The sequence below is a fragment of the Dipodomys ordii genome, unplaced genomic scaffold (genome assembly GCF_000151885.1).
Source record: "Dipodomys ordii isolate 6190 unplaced genomic scaffold, Dord_2.0 Scaffold106, whole genome shotgun sequence".
In the NCBI taxonomy this organism is placed as follows: Eukaryota; Metazoa; Chordata; class Mammalia; order Rodentia; family Heteromyidae; genus Dipodomys; species Dipodomys ordii.
Window position 1 is genome coordinate 6,773,289 of NW_012267322.1, and position 14,633 is coordinate 6,787,921.

General features: G+C 42.5%; 1 protein-coding gene across 3 annotated transcripts in view; it reads left to right on the forward strand.

Moving 5' to 3' along the window:
• LOC105994425 (lysophosphatidylcholine acyltransferase 2) overlaps positions 1–14,633 on the forward strand; it is a 58,311-nt gene that overhangs the window by 29,115 nt on the left and 14,563 nt on the right. The window contains exon 11 of one of the 3 annotated variants that reach the window (XM_013027913.1): positions 7,537–7,617. The exons of 1 other annotated variant lie outside the window; for it this stretch is intronic. In XM_013027913.1, the coding sequence (XP_012883367.1) occupies positions 7,537–7,566 (30 nt within the window). In that variant the 3' untranslated portion in view covers positions 7,567–7,617. Of the gene's footprint in view, positions 1–7,536; positions 8,336–14,633 lie in introns of those variants that run through there. One more of the 3 variants, XM_013027914.1, reaches the window with a different exon arrangement.

Sequence of the window (14,633 nt, forward strand, 5' to 3'; positions counted from 1 at the left end):
AGGGACATACAAAGCAACAAAGAGATAATCTTATAAATGCGTTAGAAACACATGCATGAAAGAAAAAACATTAAAATACATATCTAAGGGTTCATTGAAAACTATATCTTGATGACAGCAGGATGGGCCTCTTCTTTTTTCCAGAGCATACTTTTCCTTCTAATGATTAACTTTGATAACATCCTTTAACGTGCTTCCATTAAGCAATGTTCTCCTGTAGGTAATATCTGGGCCACTCTTCAGGCTTTGATAACGGTATATAAAGTATTTCCCCTCCCACATCAAATTACGATGTGTCAGTGCCATGGTGTCTGGTACTGTAAAAAGGAAAGGAAGGTTTAGGGGAGGAAAATTCAATTATTGGATATATCGATGCAAGTTGGAAAATGAGAAGTAACTTTCTGCTTTTAAATCACAAGTCCTTCTGTGAGATTTCTAGAGTAATTTTCGCTGTGGCTTGAGAATCCATACAAGTCATCATGATCAGTAAAATTTCTCTGTCTACATAACCAGTTGTGGAAAGAATATGGCTAGGACGTACAGACAAGGACAGCAGACATAGAAATGAGAAAGGACACAAAACCTAGACAAAGGAGGAAATTTATAGCACATCTTAGAGCTCATGTTCACCAGCATCGTAAATCACAATTAAAAAGAGTACCTATGGAGGTTGCTCTGCCCTTCAGGTAATCAAACTGTCCTAGGATGGTAAGGACATCAGCTCTGTCTGAATGACTGATGACACCTGCCACCAACCTCATAGTTCCCATAGCACTTGGAACTACAGTAGGTTTGGGAATGGAGAAGGTTGTTGCTGTAGAGCAAGGATGGAAATACCCATCAATTATCCAGACTGACTCACTCTGAACTAGGCAAGGCAAGTGTCCCCAGGCACTGGGGAAGCTGTGAGAATGGTTCCTCCCCAGGGACTCCCCTAGAAGGCTCCCCAGTTATTTCTGTCTGAGAGTTTGCTTCCCTTCTTAGCAGCTTTAGCTAGGACCCCTAAGCTCATCTCTAAAGCGCTTTTCTTTTGATCTTCGACCTATTGGAAGATAGAGAGAAAATAGTCTAAGATCAATGACTAATGCACTTGATCTCCATCTCTTTCTCCTTCCCTCCCACTGTTAACACACCTGCAGGTCTGTGCCTGTACTGAGGCTTTCTGTTTTGTGAAGCTGAATTATGTAATCGCTGCCCCACCCTGGACACCTCCCCACTTCCATGCCAGGCTTGTTTTCCCAGTCTAGCTACGTGATTTAGCTGGGGAATGTTTGATGGGAAAAGCAAGGAAGTTCAGCTGCTCTATAGTTTGTTTCTCTCTTATCTTGGTAAATTCAGTGCATAATGAGGGGTGGGGGCAGGGAAGGAAGGGTGGGAAAGAGAAAAAAGGGTAGGGTGTTCCTGTTGCTCTTTCGGTGGCCATAAATTTCTACGATACAAACCTCCCTTAAGACTTCCCATTTAGGAGCTGGGAAGGTGGCTCAGTGGTAGAGCGCTTGCCTTACATGCATGAGGCCCTGGGTTCGATTCCTTAGCACCACATAAGCAAAAAGAAAAAAGCCAGAAGTGGCGCTGTGGCTCAAGTGGCAGAGCGCTAGCCTTGAGCTGAAGAGCTAAGGCACAGCGCCCAAGCCCAGAGTTGGTCAGGCCCCACCACTGGACCCCCCCCCCCCGCGCCAAAAAAAGACTTCCCATTCACCTTTCCTCTATCTCCCTCTCTCCTTCCTTCTTTATCTCCTTCAGTCTTTTCTCAAATATAACACCATTGTCAGACTGTCATTTTAAGGATAGAGAAAAGACGACTTTCTCCACCATTCCCTTACTCTTTCTTCCCAGCGTGTTTTTGGCTGGTCTATGAAAGCTTCATAATGGCTTTTGTCTCAAGTTGTCCTAAAAAACATAGCTAGTTGCAGTTTGTTCTATAGATCCTCAGATATTTGATGGCAAGAATGGGTCATCATGATCTGACGCATGGCAATATGTACCAGCTTCCTCTGGAAAGTTCCAAAATCATTGGGAGGCAAAAAAGGAGGAAAAGACCCTTTCATTCTTGAGTTTAATTTAGCTTTTTATTTTCACAAATATGTATTGAATTCCCCAGATCAGAGGGTAATTGGGGAGGAGTTAAATAACCACATAAGTTCGAGTTTAGAACTAAAACAAGGGTTTAAAACAGTGTCTTCTCAGTATTTTTCATATCACTCAAATTAAATATTAGACATTGCTCACTAGGAATCAGATTTGAAGGAATTTAAAAGCATTTGATAAAAATAAAAATAATACTAACTAAATCAGAAATAATTATCAGACAGTTGTGTTTTTGTTTTGCTTTTGTTTTTGTTTTTGCTGGTACTAGTGTTTGAACTCAGGGCTTCATTGTTGCTCTGCTGGTACTCTACCACTTGAGCCACACCTTTAATCATGCCTGTTTTTTTTTTTTTTGCTCATTATTTGGTGATGGAGTTTCACAGACTATTCTGTGCAGGCTGGCTTTGAACTGTGATACTCTGGATCTCAGTCTCTTGAGTAGCTAGGATCACCGGCATGGCCCACCCCACCTGACTGAGGCAGTTTTTTTCACAGCTATAGTCTTATCTTACTGTGGCATCAGTTTTCATTCAAACCTCCATAAGCACTGTGCTGTTGAGCAGACTTGTGTGCTATTGGGACAGTAGAATCTTCTGACCTTCTGACCTGTGAGACAGTCACCACGTGTCTCGGCCACCACACAGTTGTTGCTCCTCCATATTATCACCACTTACTGCCACATTGTGCATCTCATGATACAGTCAGTGTACTGTGACCATCTGACATTCTCACCATGACAGCACATACATTCAGTACTAGAACTAGACAGAATCTTCTCCAGAAGGCCAGCTGCAGGATATCTTTTCCCTGTCAGAACCTCTGATCTCTGTTGCAAGCATTCATCTCTGTCATCAAAGTACAAAAGCAGGCATAGAAAGCTTGCTGGACCGTGCGGCCTGGCTGGTCACAATAAACTTTGTTTACAGAACATTGGCCAGTGTGGATTGGGTCCACCAGCTGTTGTTTGCTGATCCTGCTTCCAAAAAAACAAGGCATGCTGGTAGGCTTAGGGGCTGGATCAATGACAGCAGGCAGCACTGACCACGGTTAATTTGTGGGATGCTCCACATCTGATCCACAGCAGATCACTAGGAATCTTTGTTTTTGACCGACCCGCCTATCTCTTGTTAACTCCTCCCACAGTTTATCACGCATCTTCGAAGATAATAGGAAAGAAAGAGGAAGATGGCCTTATCAATCCTCATCTATAGTCTGACAAGAACTCAGCATCTCTCTTTATCAGAACTGTTACAGACCTTTGCCTCATCAAATTGAGGGAGTTACTATTTCCATGCCGTAAAAACAGATGGACAGGTCGCTGTTATTTTTCCCACTTTTGCTGTCTAGTACTGAGTTCTTCTGGCCTAACTTGGTCCTTTGTTTAAATATTAGACAGGAAAAAGTTGTGCATGCTTCAGCACTTTGGCAACACAGCCTTTTTGGCTATTGTAAACTTCTGTGGATCTTTTATTACTGCTTCATTATGCGGAATGAATGTGTTTCTTTATCCCAAGTTCTCCCTGTATCCCTGTTCTTGGTCTTAGTTCAAGTGGATGTCTAGAGTGCCAATAATAACAAGCCAGCATCCCTGCCTGCCCCTTCCTATTAAGAGGAGGCAGACCGCTGCCCTGTGCAGGTTTTCTGCACATGCTAGTTAGGACATGACACCTAGTAGGTTTTAAGTGGTTGGGAATCAAGCATAACATCTGTCTTTTAAAGTTTAAGTGTTTCCTAGTTCATGTAAGATGTGGACCTCACTCATCAGGATCTGTTTCTATAATTTCTGTAGTTTCTGTGATAGGATTTGCAGATGAAGGCTGTAACTTTCTGGGTGAGACAGATCAGATTTTCAATTAAAATTGTCCTGAAAGTGTAGTGGTCCTGTGTGGCTCAGTGTATCTTCCTTCAGTTCTCAGGTTGACCTAGCTCTCCCGCATTTAGCCCATCAGAATGTTTTCTATCAGAGAATTATTAAACTGGGAGTTACTGGACATGGGAATGAACATGCTTTCCTTTTGGCTTTTTGATGCAAATGTACCTGGGAAGCAAATAGAGGAAAGGAGACTGCAACAATTCAAGCTTCATCTCTTTACTACTGCAAGTGGGTACTTACTGGTCTCCTCCAAGAGCAAAAAGATGTCAAGAACAGGGTTCTGTAGGAAACAGACTCTATGACAATTTACTTGCCCCCTGTGACAGAGTGACAGCCCAGGGTTGTAAGAAAAAAATGGATACATCTATATGAACTCTAGAAAGACTTCTGATTTCATCAAACATCACATGGTTAAAATCTCCAGTGAATTACAAAAGTCTGGTCCAGATCAGATTGCAGTCAGATGAAAGTCCCCCTCTACAATTGTGAGAACTTGTAGATCATTTTGTGTTGAGCTAGATCAGGTTCATTTCCACTACCTTGGAATTCTATTTGGAAGAAACACACATAGTTGACAGGTTGAACTTCAGGCAGTTTGTCAAAGTGAGGGTAAGTAAGCATAGCTTTAAAATGCATGAAACCATATTCAAGATGTAGGTAATTAAATTAATGTATAGCAGAAAGGCATAAGCACAGGAAGGAAACTGAGCTCCCTGTTTAGAATGAGCTGCTGTCACTCTTTCCTGGCACACGGATGTCTAAACTCCCAGAATACAGAACTCATAAGACCTTTGCTATCAGATTGCCCGTCCTTTATTTTTGTGGGAAGCGGCCAGTCTGCAAGGGCAGTGTTAGCTCAATTGATAGTTAGTTCATCACAGGATTAGGACTAAAATTTCTAGTTTGGTAATCTTGTCCCTACAAGCTGTCACTGTTGGCTTTAAAAATAGCTTTTTTGAGGTACATTTCTCATATCTGTAACTCACTCATTTTTCTCTGATGAACTTACCAATGTATACAGTTACTATTATCAGTCAGCTTTAGATCATTTGTATCATTAATTATGTTTTTCTGTCACTTACTTACCTTGCAGCCTTAGATAACTACTAATCTAGGTTTTGTCTCAGTAGATTTCTTTTTCTGGATGTATAGTATAAATGAGTTCTATGGTATCTTCTTTCTGTCTTGCTTATTATGTTTGACATTCATCCATTTAGTAGGTGTTAGTAATTTACTGCATTTTGCTACTGGATAGTGATTCTTCATCTAGAGATAACATATTAGATTTATCTCGTCATGATTATTTCACACTTAGATTGCTTACGCTTTAGACTGTTAGAATATTGTTGCCAATGACATTCCTGCATTGTTGTTCACTGTTTATGTTTATCAACTCCTCCCTCAAATGGGACTTTTTCCTTCTTTGTGGCCTATTCCCCCACCTTTTTTCTCCACATCTGGACAATAGAGTTCTCTCCCAGACAGCAGTTAAGGCTATTATCAGTGTTTGGATAAAATAACCATTGGGATTAGTCTAGAGAGTAAAAGGCTTGTTAATCCATTACTAGTCTCTTATGAGAAATGGTTAGCCAAATGCCCTCCTTCTTCATAGACAAAATTTAAAGGGGATGAGCCCAGGGAGGTATATTGTTTATGATGGTGGATGGTATCATCAAGTTAATTTACAATATTACAAAAACAGAAACCTGGTGATTTCCTCTCAGCCTTAGGTGAATGGATTTAAATATGTCTAAGGCACCTTGTGATCGCCTAAAAGGAAAATCAGCCCCTTTGTCAGTCTTTTTCTATGTGGTGAAGGGAGACATTCATCCTTGGGTGTTCAAAGGCATCATTTCATCATGCCTGTGAGAAATAAAGTCAGTCATTAGAGTGTCACACAAACCCCTGTGTATGGCACAAGGAGACAGGACATTGCTCCTGTGTCCCTGGACTCTACCAGCTACTAGCTCAGTTCTAGAATCATACCGTTCCCAAAGTAAGTTCATGCCTCTAGGTTTCACATGTCACTTGTCAGTAGTGGTGCAACAAGCGGTAAGACAGGCTCTGTCACATACAATTCAAAACCCCGCCCATCCCTGGTTCCATTTTATTGATGTCTCTCTATTTCCTACCACCCCCAGAAATAGACTCTCAGCTTACCATCTCTTGAATACTTGATAACCTTTGGCTCCCCTTGTCAGTGTCAGTTTGGGAAAATGAAAAGGTTCTGAAGGGGCTGGGAAGGTGGCTCAGTGGTAGAGCGCTTGCCTTGCATGCTTGAGGCCCTGGTTTCGATTTCTCAGCACCACATAAGCAAAAAGAAAAAAGCCGGAAGTGGCGCTGTGGCTCAAGTGGTAGAGCCTTGAGCTGAAGAGCTGAGGGACAGCGCCCAGGCCCAGAGTTCAAGCCCATGACTGGACCTTCCCAAAAATAAATAAATAGAAAGAAAAAAAGAAAAGGTTCTGAAAATGGTAGTGCAATGCTTTCACAATAATGCAAATAATTAAGGTGACAAATGTGCAGGCTTAATGTATTTTTATCATCATTTAAAAACCTTTCATATTTTAAATAAAAAAAACAGGAAAAAGGTGTTTATTCTATTTCATTTACCTATGATGAAAAAAGTGAATGTGTGGTGTTAGATGTTGGGGAATGTTGTCCATGGGAGAAGGCAGTAATTGGAAAGAAGCACTCAGGCGGCTTCTGATTTAAGGTTTGTGTTCTGTTGATGAAATTCTTGGAGCTATAAATATGAGAGTTGTATATGAGAGTTACACCTCAGAAAATAGTCAAATGGGGGCTGGGAAGGTGGCTCAGTGGTAGAGTGCTTGCCTTGCATGCATGAGGCCCTGGGTTCGATTCCTCAGCACCACATAAGCAAAAAAAAGAAAAAGAAAAAAGCTGGAAGTGGCACTGTGACTCAAGTGGTAGAGCTCTAGCCTTGAGCTGAAGAGCTGAGGGACAGCGCCCAAGCCCAGAGTTCAGGCCCCACGACCAGGACCCCCCCCCAAAAAAGAAAATAGTCAAATGATGCTGATCATGGACCCCAGAGCAGAACCACAGACTCATGTTTTTTCTGAAGGTAGGACCTGCAAGTTAAAAATCCTCCTTGCAAGTTTGTGTTAAGATCATCAGATCTCAATAATCTTCTTCTAAAGGAAGAGGTGAATTCTTCAGTTCAACCCTCGGCAATAAATATTTCTTACCAAAGAAGCCTCTGACTTCTTTGAGTCACGATTCTTCTGCTGGAAAAACACATGTCATCATTGTTGAGGTGCTAAGAGAGTGAAGAAAGCAAGGGCATTTAGAAATGTATTGTTTGGCATTCTCTATTGGAACTGTTATTCTAATGTGTTGTAGGGGATCCTTTATGAATATTTAGTTGGAAGAGTAGAAAACATTTTTTGTTTGAAGCTCTCAAAGGTGGCAGGTGCTAGGACCTGGTGGAATTCTGGCAACTTCAGGATGAACCATCCAGTCCTGGGCGTGGTGCCTTCCAAGCAGGTTCAGAAAAGCCAGTTCTGTTGTAGTAAGCTTCTTGCGCTCCCTTTCGGCGCTTTTCCTCCCATCTGCAGGATTTCCGCAGCTTTTCTGCTTGCTTCTGAAAGTGGAAGCATGTTCCTGGCAAAGGCTATCTTGGAAGGGGCAAATCAAGGCCTTGGAGAAGCTCTGGGAGGCCTTCTTGGAGGAGGTGGTCAGCAAAGAGGTGGAAGGGGAGCGGGAACAGGGGGAAATATCGGAGGGATCGTTGGAGGAATCGTCAATCTTATCAGTGAGGCCACGGCAGCTCAGTACACCCCAGAACCTCCTCCCACCCGGCAGCATTTCACCAACGTGGAGGCCTCTGAAAGTGAAGAAGTCAGGCGGTTCCGGCACCAGTTTGCCCAGCTGGCTGGACCAGACATGGAGGTGGGTGCCACTGACCTGATGCACATCCTCAACAAAGTCCTGGCCAAGCACAAGGATCTGAAGACTGACGGCTTTAGCCTTGACACCTGCCGGAGCATCGTATCTGTCATGGACAGTGACACCACGGGGAAGCTGGGCTTCGAAGAGTTTAAGTACCTGTGGAACAACATCAAGAAATGGCAGTGTGTCTATAAACAGTACCATCGGGCCGGTTCCGGCTACCTGGGAAGTGCTCAGCTGCGGGGGGCTCTGCAGGCAGCGGGCTTCCAGCTAAATGAACAGCTTTACCAAATGATCATCCGCCGCTATGCTGACGAGGAGGGGAGGATGGACTTTAACAACTTCATCAGCTGCCTGGTCCGCTTGGATGCCATGTTTCGAGCCTTCAAATCTCTGGATAGAGACGCAGATGGGCTGATTCAAGTATCCATCCGAGAGTGGCTGCAGCTCACCATGTATTCCTAAAGGGAATGCTGAGCCGTCAGGACCACCACTGGAGGCCTGGGCTCCCCGAAGCCTTACCCTGCCCTGCTGGCCCATTGCAGATACCTCATGCACAGCCAGCCCTCACAGCCCTGCACAGTTCTGAGCATGTGCAATGCTTTGTGGCTTAATTAAAGCACATTTTTCATGAAAACTATCCCGCATGGTTTGTATGTCAGCTTTTTAAGATACTGGATTTGTAGTGACTTCTAGATGTAATGAGCAGGTATGGGGCGGAGTTCAAATGGAATAGGTTTTCAAAAGTTGTTGCTTGTTTGGTGAATGAATTCCAAAGAGTTAGAAGTCTGTTATGATTGTTACTTGTTAATAACAATTTGTTGAAAATAATGAAATCCTGGAATAAATCAAGAAAGCACTTTGTGTGTGTGTGTGTGTGTGTGTGTGTGTGTGTGTGTGTGTGTGTGTGTACTTGAACTCATGACCTAGGCACTTTCCCTTAGCAATATAGGGAATTCATGTTTCTAACTTGGAAGTTAATAATGTGAAATATCAATTTATGAAATCCTGGAATAAATCAAGAAAGCACTTTGTGTGTGTGTGTGTGTGTGTGTGTGTGTGTGTGTGTGTGTGTGTGTGTGTGTGTAGTTTCAAAGTCTGGTTTTCTCATAATTTCATATCTGGTCTTTCCATTATAAAGAAACATGAAAAGGGCTCTCTAGGAATCCTACTTTACTGTATATAGGTTTAGGTTCCGAAACATGAAGTTAGGCAATTTCATATAAGGATAGCATGCTTTAAATGACAGAGCAGCTATCTCTAAGTCTAGAATTCTTCCTTCCATTCATTCTGTAGCAACACCAACATTTGGCTGTTTGGTGTGAGTTTTGTTTTGTTTTCGTAAATTTGTGAAGAGAGTGGGCTATTGAGGAATCCTGAGATCTATCCCTAGTTGAAAAGCACCTTTGACAGCCTTAACGGTTACTTCACACCAAACCACACCTGCTCAGCTAACACTGGCCAGTTCTTGTCATGTCTTGCCCTACCTCAGAGCAAGGAACGTTCTTTCGCTTATCTTTGGAAACTGTAGACAGGGAAAGCAAACAAAGAAAAACATATAAATAATAATAAGTTCAATGGAATATAGCCCAGCCTAGAAAACAAATAGCACTGACTCTTCTCTGCCTTGGCTGCAAGTCAGAATCATTGAGAGAATTTTTGTTTTTTGATTTATTTTTGTTAGTCATGGATCTTGAACTCTGGGCCTGGGCACTGTCCCTCAGCTCTTCAGCTCAAGGCTACCACTGGAGCCACAGTGCCACTTCCTGCTTTCTGGTGTTGTGATTGGAGATAAGAGTCTCACGGGGGCTGGGAAATTGGCTCAGTGGTAGAGCGCTTGCTTGCATGCCTGAGGCCCTGGGTTCTATTCCTCAGCACCACATAAGCAAAAAAGAAAAAACCCGGAAGTGGCGCTGTGACTCAAGTGGTAGAGCACTAGCCTTGAGCTGAAGAGCTGAGGGACAGTGCCCAGGCCCAGAGTTCAGGTCCCACGACCGGACCCCCCCCCCAAAAAAAAGAGTCTTACGGACTTTCCTGCTTGGGCTGGCTTTGAACTGTGATCCTCAGATCTCAGCTCCTGAGTAGCTAGGATTACAGGCGTGAGCCACCGATGCCCAGCTAGGAGAATTTTGTTTGTTTGCTTTGTCAGTTGTGGGGCTTGAACTCCAGGCCTGGGTGCTGTCCCTCAGCTCTTCAGCTCAAGGCTAGCACTCTACCACTTAAGCCACAGTGCTACTTCCATGGGAGAATTTTTTGAGCAAACTAGTAACCATGTCCCATGCAAAAGAAGCCTCTTCAGCAGGAGAGCACAGAGAGGACTGTTCCTAAGCTACCCTGGAGACTGCAAGTTCATACCATGACCCTTCCCATCCCTGCTGTCTACCCAGAACTTTCAGACCTGTCTCTGCCATACCTGAGGCCCAGCAGGAGAGGTCGCACGGCAGTGTTCAGGAAGAAGTCAGGAGTGGCCATACCTTTCTTGGGTAAAGCCCTTGGTATGTTATCATTTCTTTTATTAGCATACGTTAGTTGTTTTCATCCCCATCACCCTTCTTCCCCTCCACTCCCGCCCTGACCTTCTTAATGTAATTACAACAGGTTTAATTGTTCTCTTGTCATACATGCAGACTACTTCAGCCACCACTTCAGGCCTGGTTTTGCAGTGTTGATCCAGGATCCCCATATGAATAGACTCAGCAAGAGAGCCTGCACTGAAACTAGCTACCCACTAATTAATTGGTTTCCATCTCTTCTGCTGATATGTGTATGTGTATATATATATATATTTATATATATACATACATATATGTATGTATATATATGTATATGTACATATGTATATATATACACATACACACATCCATGTATACATGCATATGTATATGTGTATATATGTGTGTACATGATATATATATATATACACACACACACGCACACACACGCACACACACACGTCTGTGTGTGTGCGCGTGTGTGTGTGTTTGTGTGTGTGTGTGTGTGTGTATGGATTCTCTGCTCCAGGTTACTTTGAAGAATCTTCCTGAATTTCAAGATAAATTCTTCTTTTCTCTTGGACTCATTTAGAAGAAGGTTGTGACCTGTGGGAATGATGCAATTGCATGTTGGGAATCTCTGAGGGTCTGTTAGAAATCCGAGGTCAAATTGGGAGAGGTTGGCATAAGGCTGCTGTGTTTCCTGCCATCGCCATCACAGAATATTAATGAACCACCATAGGCCTGTAATTCTCAGGTGAACCAAGCACACAAAACACATCCACTTTCCTCAGGGGACTTGTGACTTCACTTGGTCTGGAAAGCTCCTTAGACCAGGTGTGGTTATATAACCCTGTGATGGTGACAGCGAGCATGCATTAATATCAGCTGCCCTGTTAGAGAATAAATCCAAGAATCTTGACAGGCGTAGATGGGTGTAGAAGAATAGCCAGGAAAGGGAGAAAGCTGCCAAGATGTTTTTTTTAAAGGAGTTAGAATGTTAACTTTATAATGTAACTTTTCCACTTTATGGTTGTTGGAATGGCAGTGTGCAACAAATACACTGCAAATGTTTTATTAAAGGAAAAACAATCCTCTCACACCAGAAATGGTATGAAGTGTTTCCTCCATTTCCCAAGGTGAGGAATACCTGCTTCTATGACTCTCCCAGTGTGTGTGTGTGCAAGTGTATGCTGAGCAGGTGCACGGTTCTCGCCTGGTATCCTTGAGTTTGTAATTGAGACCCTCAGTCACTGAAGTGGATAGTAGAAAATTCACTCAGTCTAGATTTCTCCACATAGATGAATCTTTGGCATTGTGTAGAACCAGGAACTTAGCTCCTGGTTAAATGTCTTCATTGTCCTTCAGTATTTCATGTTTTTAAAGCACATTTGTGGTGTCACTGGAAGTGTTAATCAACAACTTTTTAAAATGTATACAGCTCTGTATGGAAAATTATTTATAGTCTTAGATGAAGATCTTTGTTGAATCTCTGTCACTAAAAATATAGTCAATGGAATAAATTAAACCTCATAAAATATGTGAAGGTATATCACTCACACTTGTACATTTCAGAATCGCCCATAGAATTTTGGAGTTTATCTTCATATAATCTACTAAGTTCTATCACCTGAGTAACGCAGGAAAAGAAAATATTTGCTTCATCTAAGAGTAGCCAACTTACAAAGACATTCAAAATTTGAGTATCATTTACAAAGGCAGCTTTAAAGAATTTTTGAGTAGCACATGTGTTTTCAAAAATAGTAGGATTGTATGACTGCCCAGATCTGGGGGAGTGGCACTTAAAACATACTTGTAAAGCCAGCTGCCAATGGCTAGTTGCCCACAGTCCTAGCCACTCAGGAGACTGAGATCTGAGGATCAAGGTTCAAAGCTAACCCAAGCAGAATAGTCCAAGGAATTCCATCTTCAATTAGCAAAATCCTCAAGGAGAGGCATGGTTCAAGTGGTAGAGAACCAGCCTGAAGAGCTGGTAGACCTGAAGAACATGTAGACCTGAGTTCAAGCCCCAGTACTGGCAAGCGCGTGGGCACCCCCCCCCCACTAAACATTTGTATAGAGGCACCTTAAGGGTATTAATATTTAATATGCATCAAACTTGAAGAACAGTCAGAATTTGCTTTCCAAAATGCTTCCTTGCTGGAGGCATGGCTAAGATGGTAGAGTGCTTCCTTAGTAAGCACAGGTCAAGTTCAAAACCTAGTATTGCCAAAAACAAAAACAAAGGAAAGAGCTTACTTAATGCCAAGTATATTAAAACAGCTTAAATCCCAAGAAAACTGGCAATATTCTGAGGCACATGAGTACAAATAAACTCTTAATCAGAATACACAAGCGGACAGAATACTTCTTCCCTGACTTTTGGATGACTGAAGATTGATTGGATTTGTAGTGTCTTCAAAGACAAAGAGTCTTTTGTTGTGGATTGATGACAAGCAAATTCTGTTTGATGTAAACATTTTCAAAATGATTTGGAGAATGCTGATTATCTTCCAGCTACAAAGATAATATTATACCGGAGATAACACAAAAGAGAAAGAGTCCCTATACTGGAGAGTTCAATATTGAGAAATAATCGAAACCGTATCCTGAAATGTTGCTAGACTTAAAACACAGAGTATCTGAATCCAAATGAAAAATGATGAATAAATCCTCCTGTGGAACAGCTCAGGAAGACTGGCACCTGAGAATTCCTCCTTACATTTTCAGCAGACAGTGTCTGAACAAGTGACCTAGAACTTCCTTCTGACCTTGGAAGCCAGTGTGATCTCGCTGGGTGATTGACAGATGCTGGAGGCCAGGGCTTCACCATGGCTCCACACAGCCATTCTTTTCTGACCCTGCTGACCACCGGGAAAGGACTGAGGCTCACGGCATGGATCTACAACAAGGCTCTAAGCAAATCCTTGCTCCCATTTCTCTAGATAGAGTTATGATGATGAGTTATGATGGTTTGGTGGTATAGGTAACATTGGATGTCTCACAAGCAAGACACAACCTAAAATCAAAGGAGGGTTCCCAATCATCCAATCAGTCATTGTAACTTTAGAGTCCACACATCATTTTTAGATCAGTTCTTTAGAACTCCTATTTAAGATTTCTAAGTGGAAAAGGCCAATTGCTGTGCGGGTATGGTGGCCCACGTAGGCAATTCCAGTTATCTCAGAAGCAGAAATGAGAAGATCAAGGTTAGGTTTGAGGCCAGCCTGAGCTAAATAAGTTAGTAGGACCCTATCTTTAAATAAGCTGAGTCTGGTGGTACATACTTACGAATCCCAACTCTTCAGGAGGTATAGATGGGAGGAAGACAGGCCAGGCACAAATCAGGCACAGCCACACCTTTGGGGGTGTAGCTCAGCTGGTAAGAGTGCTTGGCCAGTAAGTGCAAGGCCCTGAGTTCAAGCCCCATTACCACACACACACAAATATGAAAAACAGAAGAAATTTGTCTATGTTGCACAACGTAGCTATGTTTCATTAAACACCTCTCTTCTCTGAGGCTTCTTGGCTATGGACTGCAGCTGGTGGTGGTGCTTTCCCTGGTATACCCTCTAGTCAGTCAGACTGTAGACGGAAGGGGACATCCTGTTGAATATAAATGACACCTCCATAAAGTTGATTAAAGGAAGCAGGAAACACTGTCTTACAGGCTAGTTTCAAGACAATGATGGAATCAGATGACCTGAGTTTTTAATCTTGGGAATAAAACTTGCTGCTTTAGGGAAATCTTGAAATCTTCATTTCTGTTTTCTCTGGTGGAAAGGTGAAATTAAACTATTATTCCTTTTCATTTCCTCCCTCCAGGAAGGTAAAGTAATATGGTGAAAGTGATTCATGATTTTTTTATTGAATCTTTATTATTTGAAAGGCTTATGAAAACTACCAATTTTTTTTCTCGTAAAAAGTGTATATCCTGGGCCAAACCTGGTGGTTTATACCTGTAATCTCACCAGCTCAGGAGTCAGAGATGTGGAAGACTGTGATTTGAGGCCAGCCCACCCCCACCCCCTAAAAAAGAACCAAGGCCCTACCTAAAAAATAGCAAAAGCAAAAGTTGTAGACATGGCTCAAGTGCTGGAACCCCTGCCTAGCAAATGTGAGGCTGAGCTCAGACCCCAGTACATACCATGCACCAATAACATGCATACAAACAGTATGTTATTTTTTTTTATTGTAAAGATACTATACAGAGGGTTACAGTTACATGAGTGAGGTAATGAGTACACTTCCTCTTGAACATTGTTACCCCC